General features: G+C 44.7%; 1 protein-coding gene across 1 annotated transcript in view; it reads left to right on the plus strand.

Annotated features, from left to right (window-relative positions):
• Positions 1–234: 234 nt before the first annotated feature.
• The window catches only part of rab31 (RAB31, member RAS oncogene family), an 84,371-nt gene continuing 66,068 nt past the window's right edge, over positions 235–18,537 (plus strand). Inside the window, exon 1 of the mRNA XM_080194663.1 lies at positions 235–504. Coding sequence (XP_080050789.1) covers positions 469–504 — 36 coding nt within the window. The 5' untranslated portion in view covers positions 235–468. The remainder of the gene's footprint in view (positions 505–18,537) is intronic.

Here is an 18,537-nt window from a genome sequence, read left to right on the forward strand (position 1 = left end):
GGTTGTGGGGCGCTGGCAAAAGACGGGGAATTTGTTTAAGGTTAAATTACAGACTTGCATCTCATCTTTACACGTCTCTGGTCCCTTCGGCATCTTCCCTCAATTCAGACTTAAAAGGATTGAGGTCGGTGTGCAGAATTTTCTTCTGACCAGGGCAATGAATGCGGACTTTGAATGAAGGCAGGTGGACACACCCTCTCTCGGTCACCCTCACTTGGGAAACAGAAGGAAAAAGATGTTCTTTGACTTGAGGTTGGGAGCAGGGGCTGAGAAAGGGAGAGAGAGGCGAGTACCACGTGATGGTTGGGAGTTGAGAGTTATTGCAGAATAGTTTCCGTTCTCTGAGAGGGAACTGGCTGCTTTGGAGGGGGTGAGACAAGGTTAAAGGCGTTAACAGCGCTCTTTAATAGATGAATCTGGGTAGAGCCCAGGCTGCAGATAGCATGACACAAGCTTCATAAATTCATTATGGCTATCCGAGAATTAAAAGTCTGCCTCCTTGGGGTGAGTAGAACGGGAATCGTTTTATTCCCGAGTACTTTTTGTTCTGTTCTTTTTATTTAGACTTCTGTTCCTCCCGGTGGTTTCTGGCGGCGGGTTTCTCTGTCCTCTAATGTTGCTGTTTTTCGTGGTGTCGCCACGGTCTGTGTGTCATTCCTCAAAATGAATCCACTTGGGGTTCGCAGAAAGTTTGTCAGGCTGAAAGTTTCAGTTAGTTATCTGGCCCTGTTCCCCTGTAACTGCAGTGTCTGTTTCAGGTCAACTTCCCGGAATGTTAGGAGAGAAAGTCTCCAAGGAAGCATTCCACAGAATCAGTTTCTTCTCTGGCCCCCACCCCCAAATTATTTCCCTTTGTCTTTTCTTTAAAGTGTTATCTAAATTGGTAACATTCTGGGGTGGGAAACTAATTTTTTTTTCAACAAAAACAAAGACTTCCCTCTTTTTGCCAAGCTACCAGCCCAGAAGTGTGGTTTTTGACAAGCCTGGCTTGTCACTCAATCTCACTGGGTTTTGGGTGTCATTTCTGCTGTGATGCAGTTCCGAACTCTGCAAATCCTGAGCCGGGGCAACACTGGGATCGAAACGGTTTTCAACACCCTTTGGAATCATTGCAGGACCGCCACCCTCCCTCTCCGAGGGGGTAATTCACCAGGAGGACTTTTCTAACGGTCCCTGAGCTCCCAGTTTAGATTACACCCTGAAATCGCCGTCTAATTCCTGTTACTTGCCCTTTCCCATTTTTTTAAAATAAGGACAAGAACAGACTGGTTTAATTTTATATGAGTAACTGTTCCATTGGCATTGAGTAGTGCTGGCAACTGTTGTCATTACGTACACTATCCAGGCAACTGTTGTTGTTACCAAGTTTATGGAGAGGTCATTTGGAGTCAAAGCTCGTCGTGGCAAAGAAGGAGGCCATTTGGCCCATCATAAGAACTAGGAGTAGGCCATTTGTCCCCTCCAGTCTGCTCTGCCATTCAGTAGGATCGTGGCTGATCATTTCATGGACTCAGCTCCACTTACCCGCCCACTCACCATAACCCTTAATTCCTTTACTGCTCAAAAATCTATTTTTGCCTTAACATTCAACGTGGGAGCCTCAACTGCTTCACTGGGCAGGGAATTCCACAGATTCACAATGCTTTGGGTGAAGAAGTTCCTCCTCAACTCAGTCTTAAATCTGCTCCCCCTTATTTTGAGGCCATGCCCCTTAGTTCTTGTTTCACCCACCAGTGGAAACAATTTCCCTGCTTCTATCTTGTCCATTCCCTTCATAATCTTGTGTTTCTATAAGATCCTCCCTCATTCTTCTGAATACCAATGAGTGTAGTCCCAGTCTACTCAGTCTCTCCCCATAAGCCAATGATCTCAACTCTGGAACCTAACCTAGTAAATGTCCTCAGCATCTCTTCCAGTGCCAGTATATCCTTTCTCAAGTAAGGAGACCAAAACTGTACACAGTACTCCAGGTGTGGCCTCACCAGCACCTTATACAGCTGCAACATAACCTCACTGTTTTTAAACTCCATCCCCCTTAGCAATGAAGGACAAAATTCCATTTGCCTTCTTAATTACTTGCTGTATCTGCAAACCAACATTTTGTGGTTCATGCATAAGGACACCCAGGTCCCTCTGCACAGCAGCATGTTGCAATTTTTTTACCATTTAAATAATAGTACATTTTGCTATTATTCCTACCAAACTGGATGACCTCACATTTGCCAACATTGTACTCCATCTGCTAGACCCTTGCCCACTCACTTAAACTATTTATATCCCTTTGCAGACATTCCGTGTCCTCTGCACACTTTGCTCTGCCACTCATTTTGATGTCATCTGTGAACTTTGACACACTACACTTTGTCCGCAACTCCAAATCATCTATGTAAATCGTAAACAATTGCAGTCCTAACATTGATTCCTGAGGCACGCCACTAATTACTAATCACCAAACAGAAAAATGCTCATCTATGCCCACTCTTTCCTTCCTGTTAGTTAACTAATCCTCTATCCATGCTAATACATTACCCGTAATGCCGTGCACCTTCATCTTATGCAGCAGTCTTTTGTGCGGCACTTTGTCAAATGCCTTCTGGAAATCCAGATATGCCAAGTCCACAGGTTTCCCATTGTCCACCTTGCTCATAATATCCTCAAAGAATTCCACTAAATTAGATAAACATGTCCTGCCTTTCATGAATACATGCTGTGCCTTCCCAATGGGACAATTTCTATCCAGATGTCTGGCTATTTCTTTCTTGATGATAGATTCAAGCATTTTCCCTACTACAGAAGTTAAGCTAACTGGACATAGTTACCCGCCTTTTATCTACACAGTAGAAGACACAAATAACATGCCAAAAATTGATACCAAGAAGTTTATGGTAGGTGAGGACCTAGAAACGATCATTATCACTAAAGATGTAGTGTTTGGCAAGCTAATGGGGCTAAAGGTAGACAAGTCTCCTGACCACAATGGAATGCATCCCAGGATACTAAAACAGATGGCATCATACTTTGTTTTCCAATCTGGGGGAACCACCCCAGCGTCCAGCGTATTTTGGTAAATTACCACTGGTGCATTTGCTGTTTCCCCCACCATCTCTTTTAGTATCCTGGGATGCATTCCATTGGGGTCAGGAGACTTGTCCACCTTTAGCCCCCATTAGCTTGCCAAACATTACATCTTTAGTGATAATCATTTCTAGGTCCTCACCTACCATAAACTTCTTGGCATCAATTTCTGGCATGTTATTTGTGTCTTCCACTGTGAAAACCAACACAAAACAGCTGTTCAGTGCCTTGGCCATTTCCTTACTTCCTGTTATTAAATCCCCCTTCTCATCCTCCAAAGGACCAATGTTTACCTTAGCCACTCTTTTCCTATATTTGTAGAAACGTTTGCTTTCTGTTTTCATATTCTAGTTTACTCTTATAATCTATCTTACTTTTCTTTACAGCTTTTTTGTGGCTTTCTGTTGACCTTTAAAGATTTCCCAATCCTCTAGATTCACACTAATCTTTGCCACTTTGCATTTTCTTTCAGTTTGATACCTTCCTTTATTTCCTTAGATTTTCTCTTTTTCTACAGTCCTTCCTTATCACTGGTATATACTTTGAGCACTGTGAAAAATCACTTTGAAAGTCCTCCACTGCTCTTCAATTATCCCACCATAAAGTTTTTCCTCCCAGTCTACCTGAGCCGATTCCTCCCTCATCCCAGTATAGTCTCCTTTTTTAAGCACAAGACACTGATATTGGATTTTACCTTCTCGCTGTTCATCTACACTTTAAATTCAACCACACTGAGATTGCTTCTTCCAAGAGGATCCCTAACTGTGAGACCATTCCTGTCCCATTACACAGGACCAGATCGAGGACAGCTTGCTCCCTCATAAGTTCTCTTACATATTGTTCAAGGAAGCTATCGCAGATACATTCTATGAACTCCTCCTCAAGGCTGCCTTGACCAATCTGATTTGACCAATTGACATGAAGATTAAAGTCCCCCCATGATAATTACCGTATCAGTTTTACATGCATCAGTTATTTCTTCGTTTATTGCTTACCCCAACATGACGTTATTATTTGGTGGCTTATAAACTACACCTATCGGTGACTTTTTCTCCTTATTAATTCTAATTTCCATCAAGTCAATGCTAGCTCTCTGTAGAGCAATCCAAGCAATCCCATTCCATCTTCCTGCCCCTTTCCCCCATTAGCTCCACAAATTTATTTCCATCAAATTCCATTTTGAAACCATGGATAATCTCTGCTTCCATCATCTTGGTAGGCAGTGAGTTTCAGATCATTCCCACTCTGATTATGAAGGGGTTACAAAGTCATTTTCTGTGTGAAAAATTCAATTCTCCATTCACCATTTGCCCTCTGCTTACTGTAACTTTAGCTAAGTGGAGAGGATGTAATTCTGTGGAAATCCAAATGTTTAGCAAAAGGGCATGAGATTTGGGTGTATGAGGTGGCATGGTGACACAATGGTTAGTACTGCTGCCTCACAGCGCCAGGGATCCATGTTCGATTCCCAGCTTGGGTCACCATCTGTGTGGAGTTTGCATGTTTCCCCCGTGTCTGCATGGGTTTCCTCCGGGTGCTCCAGTTTCCTCCCATAGTCCAAAGATGTGCAGGTTTGGTTGATTGGCCATGCTAAATTGATCCTCATGTCAGGGGAATTAGCTAGGGTAAATGCATGGGATTATGGAGATAGAACCTGGGTGGGATTGTGGTCAGTGCAGACTCAATGGGCTGAATGGCCTCCTTCTGCACTGTGGGGATTGCATGATTCAACTGACTCCATGGTCAAAGAAACTCAACCTCTGAACTAATGGAATCCATCTAAATGCAAGGTTGAAGGTCAAGACTAATTTGGAGGTGGACAGAGGAATTTAACATCCAACTCCAAGGGCATAAGGACAGTTACTACTCCAATGGCAAGTTCCAACCCCAGCCAAATCGAACCATCTAAATGTCAAGGAATATCTAGTAACCTGAGAAATGTAATCAATGTTTTCTATTGCTTTCTGGACATGTATTTCTTCAGATGATCTGTGAGCAGATTAACTATGATTTCCCTATTCAAATGTTGGAACATGTCTGAAGGGCTGAATTGTCTATTCATGATCCTATACTCCTGTGACATGAGAGGAACAGCAAAATTCAGCTGTATAATAGGGGAGCGAGCCTATTTTCTTTTCTAACTATAGCACAGTTAATGATACAGTAGAGTCTACCTTTCCTTGCTTCATATCCGCTTCCTTGTGCCGCTTTTGTTTATCAACTGCCTTGGCTGAGAGGTGGCATTCTCCAAGATTTCATGAGTCCCATTCTGAAGTCATTATTAAGAGGGCTTGCGATGGTTGTTCTTACAATTTTGTTATCTTTTGAGAAAATACCTGTTTCTGTGCAGTGTGGAGAGAGCCATTACTTTTCAATTTGTTCATTGGACTTGGACTTCACGGACCATACCAGTATTTATTGCCCATCCCTAATTGCCCTTGAGAAAGCTATCATTGAGCCTCCTCCTTGAACTGCTGCAGTGCTTGTAGGTACACCCACAGTGCTGTTATGGAGGGAGTCTCAGATTTTAACCCAGCAACATTGTAGGAAGGACAATATATTTTCAAGTTAGGATGGCGAGTGACATTGAGAGGAAATGCAGGAGGTGTTGTGCCATGTACCTGCTGGCTTTGTTCTTGTCAGTAGTAGGGGTTGCAGGTTTGGAGAGTGTCATCGAGGAGCCTTGGTGAGTTACTGCACTGCATCTTCTGGATGGTGCAAGTCGCTGCCACTGTGCAACAATGGTGGGAATGTTGTGGATGGGGTGCCAACCAAGTGGGACTGCTGGTCCTGGATGTTGCTAAGTTCCTTGAATGTTACTGGAGGCCTATTTATCTATGCAAGTGGAGAGTATTCCATCACATTCCTAACTTCTGCCTTTTAGATTGTGGACAGGCTTTGGGGAGTCAGAAGGTGGCTTATTCCCATTAGCAAAATAATGAAAAGTGTCATCAACAGTGCTATCAGGTGGTACTGCCTTAGCAACAACCTGATCACTGATGCTCAGTTTGGATTCTGCCAGGGCCACTCAGCCCTGACCACATTGGAATTTTAGATCAAACATGGACAAAAGAACTGAATTGCAGAGGTGAAGTGAGAGTGACACCGTTGACATTCGGGTTGTATTTGACAGGAAGTAGCGTTAAGCATAAGAACATAAGAACATAAGAAATAGGAGCAGGAGTAGGCCATCTAGCCCTTCGAGCCTGCCCCGCCATTCAATAAGATCATGGCTGATCTGTCGTGGCTCAGTTCCACTTTCCCGCCCTCTCCCTATAACCCTTAATCCCCTCGCTTATCAAAAACCCATCAACCCGCTTCTTAAAAATATTTAGCGAGGCAGCCTCCACCACTTCAACGGGCAGAGAATTCCAGAGATTCACCACCCTTTGAGTGAAGAAGTTCATCCTCAACTCCGTTCTAAACCGCCCCCCCCTTTATCTTGAGGCTGTGCCCTCTAGTCCTATTATCCTTTCTGAGCGGGAAGAGTCTCTCCACCTCTATCCTATCCATCCCATTCATCATCTTATACGTCTCAATGAGATCTCCCCTCATTCTTCTAAACTCTAACGAGTACAAGCCTAGTTTATTCAGCCTCTCCTCATAGCTCAACCCCCTCAACTCCGGCATCAGCCTAGTAAACCTCCTCTGCACTCCCTCCAAGGCCAAAATATCCTTGCGTAAGTACGGCGCCCAAAACTGCACACAGTACTCCAGCTGCGGCCTCACCAATGCTCTATACAGCCGCAGCAAGACCTCCCTACTTTTATATTCAATCCCCCTCGCTATGAAGGCCAGCATCCCATTCGCCTTCCTGACCACCTGCTGCACCTGCAAGCTGGGTTTTTGCGACTCATGCACAAGGACCCCGAGGTCCCTCTGCACCATCGCCTGCTGCAGTTTTTCGCCACGTAAATGATAATCCTTCCTACCATTATTCCTACCAGAGTGGACCACCTCGCACTTGCCAACATTGAATTCCATTTGCCATTTCCTGGCCCATTCACCCAGCCTATCTAGATCCTTCTGTAGACTCTCCACACCCTCCGCACAATTTGCCTTTCCTCCAATCTTGGTGTCATCAGCAAATTTCAACACCCTACACTCGGTTCCCTCCTCCAGATCATCTATATAAATGGTAAATAGCTGAGGCCCCAGCACCGACCCCTGGGGCACTCCACTAGTCACCATCCGCCAATCCGAATAGCACCCATTGACCCCCACTCTCTGCCTCCTATTTGACAACCAATCCTCTATCCACGCTAACACCCTACCCCCAACTCCATGTCCCCTTACCTTCTGCAATAACCTCTTGTGAGGTACCTTGTCAAACGCCTTCTGAAAATCAAGAAAGACCACATCCACCGGCTCTCCTCTATCCACCGCCCTAGACACATCCTCATAGAACTCCAGTAAATTTGTCAGACACGACTTCCCCTTAACGAAACTGTGCTGCGTCTGCTCTATCAAGCAATTCCTCTCAAGATGCCTCAAGCAATCCTAGCAAAACTGGAGTCAATGGGAATCATGAAGAAAACTCGCCACCAGTTGGAGTTATACCGAGCACAAAGGAAAGTGGTTGTTGGAGGTCAATCATCTTAGTCCCAGGACATCACTGCCGGAGTTCCTCAGTATAGTGTCCTGACCCCAGTTATCATCAACTGTTTCATCAATGACCTTCCCTCTGTCATAAAGTTAGAAGTGGGGATGTACACCAATGTTCAGCACCGTTTGTGACTTCTCAGATACTGAAGCCGTCCATGTTTAAATGCACCGAGATCTGGACGATATCCAGGCTTGGGCTGACAAGTGGCAAGTAACAATTGTGCCACAAAATGCAAGGCAACAACCATCTTCATAGAATCCCTACAGTGCAGACGGAGGCTGTTCAGCCCATTGAATCTGTGCTGACCACAATCCCACCCAGGTCCTAACCCCATAACCCCACCTTTTACCCTTGCTAGTCCCCTGACACTGAGGGGCAATTTAGCAAGGCCAATCAACCTAATCCACAGATCTTTGGACTGTGGAGGAAACCCATACAGACATGAAAGAACGTGCAGACTCTGCACAGATAGACACCTGAGGCAGGAATTGAACCCATGTCCCTGGGACGATGAGGCAGCAGTGCTAACCACTGTGCCGTCCAACAAGTGAGAATCTAAACATCTTCCCTTGACATGTAATGGCATTACCATTGCTGAATCCCCCACTGTCAACACCCTGGAATTTTCCATTGACCAGCAATTCAACTGGACTAGAGAGATAAATACTGTGGCTACCAGAGCAGGTCAGAGGCTGGGAATCCTGCAGCGAATAACGCACCTCCTGACTCCCTAAAGCTTGTCCACTATCTGAGGCACAGGTCAGGAGTGTGATGGAATACTCTCCCCTTGCCTGGTTGAGTGCATCTCCAATAGCACTCGAGCAGCTTGATATCCAGAACAAAGAAGCTCACTTGATTATTATCTCATTCACCACTTTCAACATCCATTCCATCCACCACTTATGCACAGTGACTAGTGTGTGCCATCTACAAGATGCACTGCAGCAATTGACTAAGGCTTCTTCAACAACCTTCCAAACTTGCAGCCTTTATCTGGAAGAACAAGGGCAGCACATGCATGGGAACACCACCATCAGCAAGCTTCCTCCCAAGTAACTCACCATCCTGACATGAAACAATATCCCTGTTTCTTCACTGTCACTGGATCAAAATCCTGTAACTCTCGCCCTAACAGCATCGTAGGTGTTTCTCTACCACATGCAGCAGTTCAAGGAGGCAGCTCAAGGGCAATTAGGGCTAGGCAATAAATATTGGCCCAGTTAGTAACACTTACATCCTGTGAATGAATAAAAAAATTCAAGTTCCAGCCTCTGACCTGCTCTTGCAACCACAGTATTTATACATTGACCCGAACAGTCTGGTCCAGTTTAGTTTCTGGTCAATGGTAACCACCCCCAGAATGTTGATAATGGGGGATGCAGCGATGATAATGCCACAGAATGTCGAGGAGAATTTTGACTTGTTGGAGATGGTCATTGTCTGGCACTTGTGTGGTGTGAGTTTTACTTGTCACTTAGCAGCCCAAACTTGGATGTTGTCTTGGTCTTGCTGCATATTGGCACAGATTGAGTAATCACCTGAGGAGCTATGATTTTAAAGAAAAAAGTGACCAGGACGCTTGTGCATTAGAAATGCGACAGTGAAAATTCTGTATGTTATTGAAGAGCTGCTCCATTCCGAATGTTGCCTGCAGGAAGCAGCACGATCATGTGATAGTGACCTCATGTCTGTCAGTATGCTGTTTAGATTTCTTTGGGCTGCAGTGTGATGTACTGTCTCAATGCTACATTACTGTGAGGTTCAGAAGATCTTGGAGAAGCCTGGTCTGTTTATCTGAGGGTTTAAAAGCAGTGAAGTAATGACCCAGAAGGAATGTATAACTCATTGTTTATTTGAAACCTTTTAATATCTTGCCTCATTATTGAGGCTGATTCACAATAATGATTGACCCATAATTATTCACTGATGGTAGCAGTCAATTTGAAGGTGTTGGCTACATAGCCGATCAATGTTGGATGTGTCTAAACAACAGCCTCCCTTTTAATGTAATGGAAGTTCTTAAAATGTTTCACAGGAGCATGATAAAACAAAGTAAACAAACCAAGCCACATCATTATAAGGTCAGAAATCAGGCCCAATGGCCACAAGCTCAGTCCAAGGGTAGGTTTTAATAAGTGTCTCTGGAAGAAAACCAGGCGTAGAGTTGCAGGGAGGGGATCCCAGAGCTTGGGCCTGAAGCAACTGGAAGCATGACCACCAGTGTTGGAGTGATTCTAATTGGGAAGAGGCCAGAATGAAATAAGTGCAGACATTGCGGAGGGTTGGAGGAGATTACAGAAAACAAGGATGAGAATTTTTAAAATGAAGACATTGCTTGACTGAGAGCCGATAAAGGTCAGTAAGCACAGGAATGATAGGGGAATGGGACTTTGTGCTTTAAGACAAGATAGAGGGTAGAATCATAGAATCCCTACAGTGCAAAAGAAGCCATTCGGCCCATTGAACCCACGCCTACTCTTCAACTAAGCATCTTGCCCAACTCCAGCCCCCCATTGTGGTAACTCCATGGATTTACCTTGCTAATCTCCCTAACTTATACACCTTGGGACACAAGGGGGCATTTTAGCATAGCCAGTCCACCTAACATGCACATCTTTGGACTGTGGGAGGAAACTGGAGCGCCCAGAGGAAACCCACGCAGACACGGAGAAAATGTGCAAACTCCAACAGATCTAGGCATCCCTGGCTGGGATTGAATCTGGGTCCCTGGTGTTGTGAGACAGTAGTGCTAACCACTGTGCCACCATGCCGCCCCAATGTGAGAGACCAGCCTTGAGTGTGTGGAAACAAATGTGGAAGGAACTAAGGTGTGGATGAAGGTTTCAGCATCAGATGAACTGAGACAGGGCTGACTGTGGAGTGATACTGCTGAGTTGGGAAAAGGCAGCCTTTGTCATGGCATGAATACAAGGCTGGAAGCTCAGCTCGGGATCAAGTGTGGCATCAAGGTGAATTTAAACAGGTTATCTAAAAGAATATTGCTGGACCCAAATGGTGTGGATACAGGAACTTCGAGCTGAACCGTTAACGTTTTAGAACACTCTGGATTTTGTTCACTTTGGCCCACAAATGAAAACAGAAAAATGACTGACTCAGAAGGTTGTTTTACGTAATGGGATTGTGGTTTATTTGTATTCACAGCAAAGATTTAAAATGTACACAGATCGAAAGCGATTATAGATTGACTGGGTTCTGAAGGAAGAAAATGAAAACAAAAACAAACAGCTTTGTTATTTAATGTCCAGCCAATAAAAACTTTGGCGCTATTTGACATTGGAATTTTCAAATACATTCATCAGGCTTTGATTTTTACCATGACCTGAGGGGACCGCTTTCGGCATTTGTAGATTCTCCTTTCACCGTTTTGGTTAAGATCCCATCTGTAGTAAAGTGTCTCTGGTGTGTTTAACCATTTGTGCCCTGACTCTGGGGACAGACCTGAGATTGACTGGCCATACCATCCTCTGAAACCACTCTTAAAATTACCGTCTGAACTGTCTGCCTGGACCATGAGGTTTGACCCTGCACTGAAAGTGCTCTGTCGTTCTTTCAATGACTTTCCACTGTGTGAAGCCCCTCACAGGCAGTCCCCCAGATAAAGATGTTTGTAGAACTTCCTGGAACACTTGGTCCCAACTAATCTAATTTGGGCAGCCTCCAAGGTCTATCCAAATACCAGTATCTCTCTTTGCCTGCAGTTTCTCTGTTTATTTCTGATAGTTTAGTTTCACTGTCTTGCCACAGCTCAACAATTCTAATTTTAAAAGGCTTTAAAAGCAAACATTTCTTCCATCAGCAATGTTTCCTGCTTCCCAAGGTTGTATGTCAGGATAAATGTTTTGTCAAGTTGCTGTTTTTTTGCTTATACCTTTTGCCCTCAGCGCATCTTCAGTGTTGTATGAAGACACATTCTTAATCAGGATCTTAGGCCTACAGAACTCTTTACTTGCCTTATTCTTTCTTTATTTCTACATGAGTGATCATCTCGTGTTCAGTTTGTAATTTAAAAGAAAGTTAATTTGTGGGACGTGGGCCGAACTTCACTTATCTGGATAGATCGAAGATGGTGGGGTTGTCCTTCCTGCAAAAGAGAAGATGTAAGACAGTGGCCTAGTGGTATTATCACTAGTCTATTAATCCAGAGACTCAGCTACTGTGCCGAGACCTGGGTTCAAGTCCCGCCATGGCAGCTGGTGGAATTTGAATTCAATAAAAGGTATTTGGAATTAAGAATCAACTGATGACCACGAAACCATTGTCGGAAAAACTGGCAGTCGACAATGGCAGGGGCAGCATGGTGGCACAGTGGTTAGCATTGCTGCTTCATCGCGACAGGGACCCGGGTTTGATTGCCAGTTCGGGGCACTGTCTGTGTGGAGTTTGCACGTTCTCCCTGTGTCTGCGTGGTTTCATCCCACAGTCTGAAAGACTTGCTGGTTAGGTGAATTGGCTGGAACAGGAGCCAGACTATGACAACTAGGGGAATTTCACAGTAACTACTTGTGGTGTTAATATAAGCCTTACTTGTGACTAATAAATAAACTTTAACTTTTAAAAAAATCATCTGATTCAGTAAGATGCTTTGGGGAAGGAAATCTTCCACTTTTAGCTGCTCTAATCTACATGTGACTCCAGAGACGGCAATGTGGTTGACTCTCAGTTGCCCTTGGAGGGTAACTAAGGATGAACGATAAGTGCTAGCTAGCCAGTGAGGCCCATGAATTAATAAAAAAGGAAGAGATTTGGTAGAGTATTCAGAATCATGAGGGTTCTGGCCAGAGCAGATGGGAAAACCCAGTTCCAGTTGGCTGAAGGCTTGAGCGCCAGATGATACTGATTTTAAGATGATTGGTAAAGGAAGCAACAGCAACACAAGGAAAAACAGTTTTGCCTTGAGTGATGAGGACCTGGAACACCCTTCCTGCAAATCTGGAGGCAGATTCAGAACAAGAGTTAGACAATTATCTGAAGAGAGAAAAATTGCAAGGCCATGGGGAAAAGATGGTGGGACAGAAGTGGGGTTGGGGAGGGGTGGGGTTAGCCTATGACAGGCTGTAAACATTCTCTGATTGGGATTGGAGGCCAATCCCAAGGCCTCGTTGCTGCAGGGCTAGATGGCCTACTCCTGCTCCTATTTCTTATGTTCTTATGTTCTTTTTGACCTGTTTTTTTTTCCTGTCTGGTTGGAGAAGGCACTGGTTTGCTGAATTTGCCCGTTTCACTTGAGGTTTGCACGCATGTTGGTGGAAAATGAAGGGGAACGAAAAGCCACAGATTTGAGCCACTGATTGGAAATCACAGCAACACACACAACTTTCATTTAGGAACAAGCTTTATTGAAACCAGCCACAAGCTTCAAAATGGCGATGAAACAGCAGAGTTGGTTGTGAGCCAAATTGAGGAGATTTCCTGTAACTTGCCTTCATTATTTTCTCAGCTGTATTCTCATCTTGTAACCTCTGTCTACGAAAGTTAGTCTGTGACTCTCTATTGTTGGAATGGAGTGCTGTTCCTGGACTTTATTTTGGAGAGGCGTTGCCTGTCATTCTCTCTTTCTTAAAAAAAATTGCAATAAAAATAATTTATACCTGTTGCAAACAATTCTAATTTTGCCTAAATAAAGCAGCTATGCTGAGGAAACATGATGTATGATTTATATTCACAGGATATCATTGTTTAAAGCCATTGATTCCAATTTCAGCTATACCCCTGTGGATTGATGCTGAAAGGAAGTATTTGCTCATAAGAAACTAAAAATCAAATGGAAGGTATTTTTGCAAGTACCTCTGGTCCAATTGTGGGTATGGAGCTAGATTAGTCAATCTTTTTGACCAACCAAATCAAATAAACTGAGGGGCAAATTAAAAGGTGCAGCCCCCAAAAGGGGAACCACCCATAACAAAAGACAAAGGAAACTTAACATCAACTGAAATGTGATTAAAGGGGTCAATGATGCACCCCAGTCCCTGCGGTGCCCAACAAGCATGGAAGGCCTCAATGAATTCCCCCATGCTGCATGTTCCCTCTCCAGAGGCGCCCAACCGTGCATGTAGCAGTGGTAGAGGGATAGATAGTCGGGTTAGAAGACCCCTCTAGTCATCTGCTGCCTGGACCTATTTATGGCAAGTTTGGCCAGGCCCAGGAACAGGTTCAAGCGGAGGTTCTCTGCCTTCCCTGTCCCCCTCCGCACTGGGTCCATAGATCAGGAACGCGGAACTGAAGTGCAAACAAAACATCAGTCACAGGTTTTTGAGGTAAGTAGAAAGGGAGAGCAGTCTATAACGTTCAACATAGACATGGCTCAGGGACTCTGCAAGGTCGCAAAAAGGGCAGCTTTCTTGGGAGCCCGTGAACCAGTGCAACCGACGGTTTTACGAAACTGCTGCATGCACCGCCCTCCACCCCAGGTCACTGAGGTAGTGGGGGAGGATCCCTTGGTAGCGGGACCTCCACGGCCGGATGGCAACAAGGCCCCCGCCAAGGTGTATCCAGGCGATAGGCGAGGACATCATAGTGAAGGTGTGCAGCAGCAACCTGTACAGGAAATGCCTCCATGCAGTGGCAAAGGGCACAGAGGGAATTTCATTGAGGCAGCTCAAACTGTGGGGCTCCAGACTCAGGAAGGGAGGTCTGGGCTTGAGGCCAATGTGAAATTCTGCCCAAGCAGGTGTACGCTCTGGGATTCTACTGACTGTGCCTCCCTGAGATCCCGTGTGACATCAGGGCCAAGCACGACCGTTTTAAGATCGTGAATAGCATTGGCCACAAGCTGAATGTCCACTACCGCGCGTGGCTGGTTCACGGGGTGTCATCCAGCCCACTCCTCTGCCACCCAGCACATCCCTGACACTGGTCAACCCACCTGAAATTGTACTGGTGGAGGAGCGGCTTTCTGAATAGCAGCTCCCGAACGATAGCCGCTACTCCAGACGGGGAGACTTGCAGCACCAGGCAGCCGTGTCCCAGACTTTGAGTAAGTCCCGGTAAAAGATGGGCAATGCCTGCAGGGAGTTCCGAAGACTCCCAGGAGGAGCTCGGTTAGTTAACAGCAAGGATGAAGAGCAACATTGAGATCCTGGTAAATATGGATTATTTTCTGTATCCTGGGATCCACCTCTCGATAAAGACAGACAGAGGCAACAAAATTCATTATGGTCTCCAACGTGCCAGTTCAGCCTTTGGCTGACTGGGGGAAAGAGTATTTTAGAAACAGAATCTCAAACCTGAGACTAAGCTCATGTTTACTGGGCAGCAGTGTTCAATAAGCTTCAGAGACTTGGATGACCTGCAGCAGCAGCATAAAGCACTGGAGAAGCACCAACAGCAGCATTTCCACAAGATCCTTCAAATCCCAGTGACCAGTAAGGTGGTCTAACTGCAGCATCCTCCCCTCAGCCAACACCAAGGTGCTTAATCACTTAAAACCAGCTCATGTCATTGATGCGTCTAACATCAGACCCCTGAAGCAACTCAACTTGGAACTCTGTTACAGCAGGAGACTCCCAAGGAAGACAGCGGAAATACTTTAGAATGTTCTCAAAGCATCCTAGAAGAGGTCAAACATTCCCGCCAACTCATGGGTGACCCCGCCTTGTGAATTTCCAAAATGGAATAGGCTCGTTCAAGGAGGCACTGGGAACGTGTAGAGGCAAAGACATGGCACAGTGTTCCACACAACCCATCTACTCAATTGTTGCAGGCTTCGATGTCAGCCTTTGAGCTGATCACAACTTTATCCTTCAACTAACCAGACTAAGTTGTGGAGTTCTCTTAAACAGCTATTTCAATCAAGCTATAATTCAGTCCCTGAAAAGCCACAGGTCCATGCCAGTAACTAGCTAGAACCCAGAATTCGGGAATACACAAGCCATTATAGTTTCAAATTTGATTATAAGTAATTAGCATGTACCAATCAAGGTTATCTCTAGCCACTCAGAATTATTGATTACAATTACATCATTCATAAGGTACAGATATTAAAACTAATCACAATCACCTCACACTGCTTAGTTATAATATCCAATCAGTGTGAAGACATAATCATGTTAACTGACCTAACACATCGACGTTCCAGGTTATCATTGTCCCAGCTTGTGTCTGTGCAATCGTTCTTTTTCCCCAGTTCCAGATATCGTATTTAATGAATTCTCTCAGACTAATGGGCTTGATGCTTGTCTATGAACAGTTTGTGTTCATTAAACTCTTGTGATTATTAATCCTTCCACCAACCCTTCAAAAGCCCCCTGCCCCACACGTGGCAGAGTTTGTTGACCATGCATTAGACTTAACAGCCATGTTGGGACCCATCAAAGTGAAGTGGCAGCAAGTCATTCTCAACCCCATGAGACTGCCTAAAACAAGACCACGATGTAAGACAGTGAAATGAATGGAAATCAGGAGGAATGTGTTACAAACAGTTCGCAGAAATGATATCACTTATTTTCATCCAATGTTAAAATCACCCCCTTGGCATCCTCCCATGTGTCTTGTCTTTTAACATTTTCCTGAAGGCCTGGCAGTTGCCTGCTTAGGTGTGGCTGATGAGAGCTACTTTAGTATAGATCTGATCTGTAATTGGGTCACACTTAAAGTGTGTGTCGTATGTTTTAGTCATTGATGTTATGTTCATATTACAGTAATGATTAATGAGATTTTGACTTCACAAAGAAATCTTTGTCAGCCCGAGCTTTTAAGATGTCGTAAGAGGATTATATTTCACAACCTGTGTGTTGAAATTTCGCACATAACAGATTTCTCTGCAAAAGAATATTGTTTTTCAGGACGGAGGGAAGAACTTGTATTTCTTCGGAACCTGAGTCAGAGGTTTACAGCATGGAAACAGGCCCTTCGGCCCAACTTATCCATGCCGCCCTTTTGTTTTAAAACCCATCCCAACATGTTTTAGAGGCCGTGATACCACATGACAGATGACCGGATTGGGACACATCCTAGTGACACAGCAATTGAGTACCTTGGAACATCTTGGATTTGATTCCTGGTCTGTTCTTGCCGCCCTTAATGGAGACACCAATAGGGTGACTGCTTCCTTGTTGTACCACTTGCCCTTTTGATTGGGAAAGATTGTAATGGGAACATTTCCCTGAACACTGGGTTGGCCTCTTGTTGAAATGTGTCCTTGTTGCTCCAGTGCTGGTTAATCATGGGGAAGATGGTGACAAAGTGGTGCTGTCACAGGGCCATTAACCTGGGATCTCAGGCCCCTGGTGGAATTTAAATTCAGTCTATGGATTTGGAATATGAAGGTAGCCTTAGTAATGGTGAGCGTGGCACCTTGTTATCAATTGTCGTCAAATCCCATCCATGAGTGAAGGAGGTTAACTAACCTCTGGATCCACCGTGACATTGATTCTTAACTGCCTTCCGAAAAGGCCTAGTTTAAAAACCTCCTTTTTTAAGTACTCTTGAAGTTTGTCCATGTCACTTACATTCTGAGAAGAATATTAAACTTGGATATTGAACAAAATTGTAAAATTCATACTGGCTTTTTTTTATTCATGGCCTCAACCTCAAGGAGGCATGGCGAAACCTGGCTTGATGTCCTACTCAACACCCCTCCATTTTCAATCCACTGAGGACTGAGTTTCCCATTTTCACCCTGAAATAGAATAATAGAATCCCTACGATGCAAAAGGAGGCCATTCAGCCCATTTGAGACTGCACTGATAACAATCCTACCCAGGCCCTATCCGCATAACCCCACAAATTTTCCCAATTAATCCCCCTGACACTAAGGGCAATTTTAGCATGGCCAATCAACCTAACCCACAGATCTTTGGACTGTGAGAGGAAACCCACGCAGACACGGGGAGAACGTGCAAACTCCACACAGGCGGTCACCCGAGGCTGGAATTGAACCCAACTCACTGGTGCTATGAGGCAGCAGTGCTAACCACTGTGCCACCCCACATACAGCACATGAATTAGAAAACCTTGCTTCCACTTCCCACTCTTTCCACAGTTTCACATCGTCCATCTTCTTCTTTGATTTCCCTGTCTCCATTTATCACAAGAGACAACTAATATTCATTGTAAACCGACTGACTCCTGGTTGATTTGATTTATTTTTGTTACATGTATTATCATACAGTGAAAAGTATTGTTTCTTGTGTGCTGTACAGACAAAGCATACTGTTCATAGGGAAGGAAAGGGGAGGGTGCAGACTATAGTGCTACAGTTATAGCTAGGGTGTAGGGAAAGGTCAACTCATTGCAAAGTCAGTCCATTCAAAAGTGTGATGGCAACAGGGAAGAAGCTGTTCTCGAGTCGGTTGGTACGTGACCTCAGACTTCTGTATCTTTTTCTCGATAGAAGGAAGTGGAAGAGAAAATATCCAGGATCCCACAGCTATTTCCAATACACTTTGCCACACCCTACACCCTGTCAGAACTCCATTCTATTCTTCTGGTTCCTTTATCTTCATCGTACCTTCTCCGATTGATGCAACATTCCACACTAGTCTTTCCGAGATGCCTGTTTTCTCAACTGCAGGGTCTCCAGCCCGCTCTTCCCCCACAGTGGTTGACGGAGCCCTCAACAGTGTTCGCCACCTTTTCCAAAGTCAGTTCTCTCACCTCCATCAATCCCCTCAGAATCACAATAGGCTTCCCCTTGTCTTGATCTTCCATCCCTTATTCAAAAGATCCTCCTCTTCCAGCACCATCAGAATGATGCCATCACCAAACCCGCCTCCTCCTCCTCTCCCCTTTCAACGTTCCAAGGGGAAAATTCCCTCTGTAACACTCTGGTCCACTCATCAATCATCAGATTATCCAGTGTTTCATGATCACTTTCACCTGGCTGAAATCTCTCCACT

This window comes from Carcharhinus amblyrhynchos, chromosome 8 (genome assembly GCF_965287045.1).
Source record: "Carcharhinus amblyrhynchos chromosome 8, sCarAmb.v2.hapA, whole genome shotgun sequence".
In the NCBI taxonomy this organism is placed as follows: domain Eukaryota; kingdom Metazoa; phylum Chordata; class Chondrichthyes; order Carcharhiniformes; family Carcharhinidae; genus Carcharhinus; species Carcharhinus amblyrhynchos.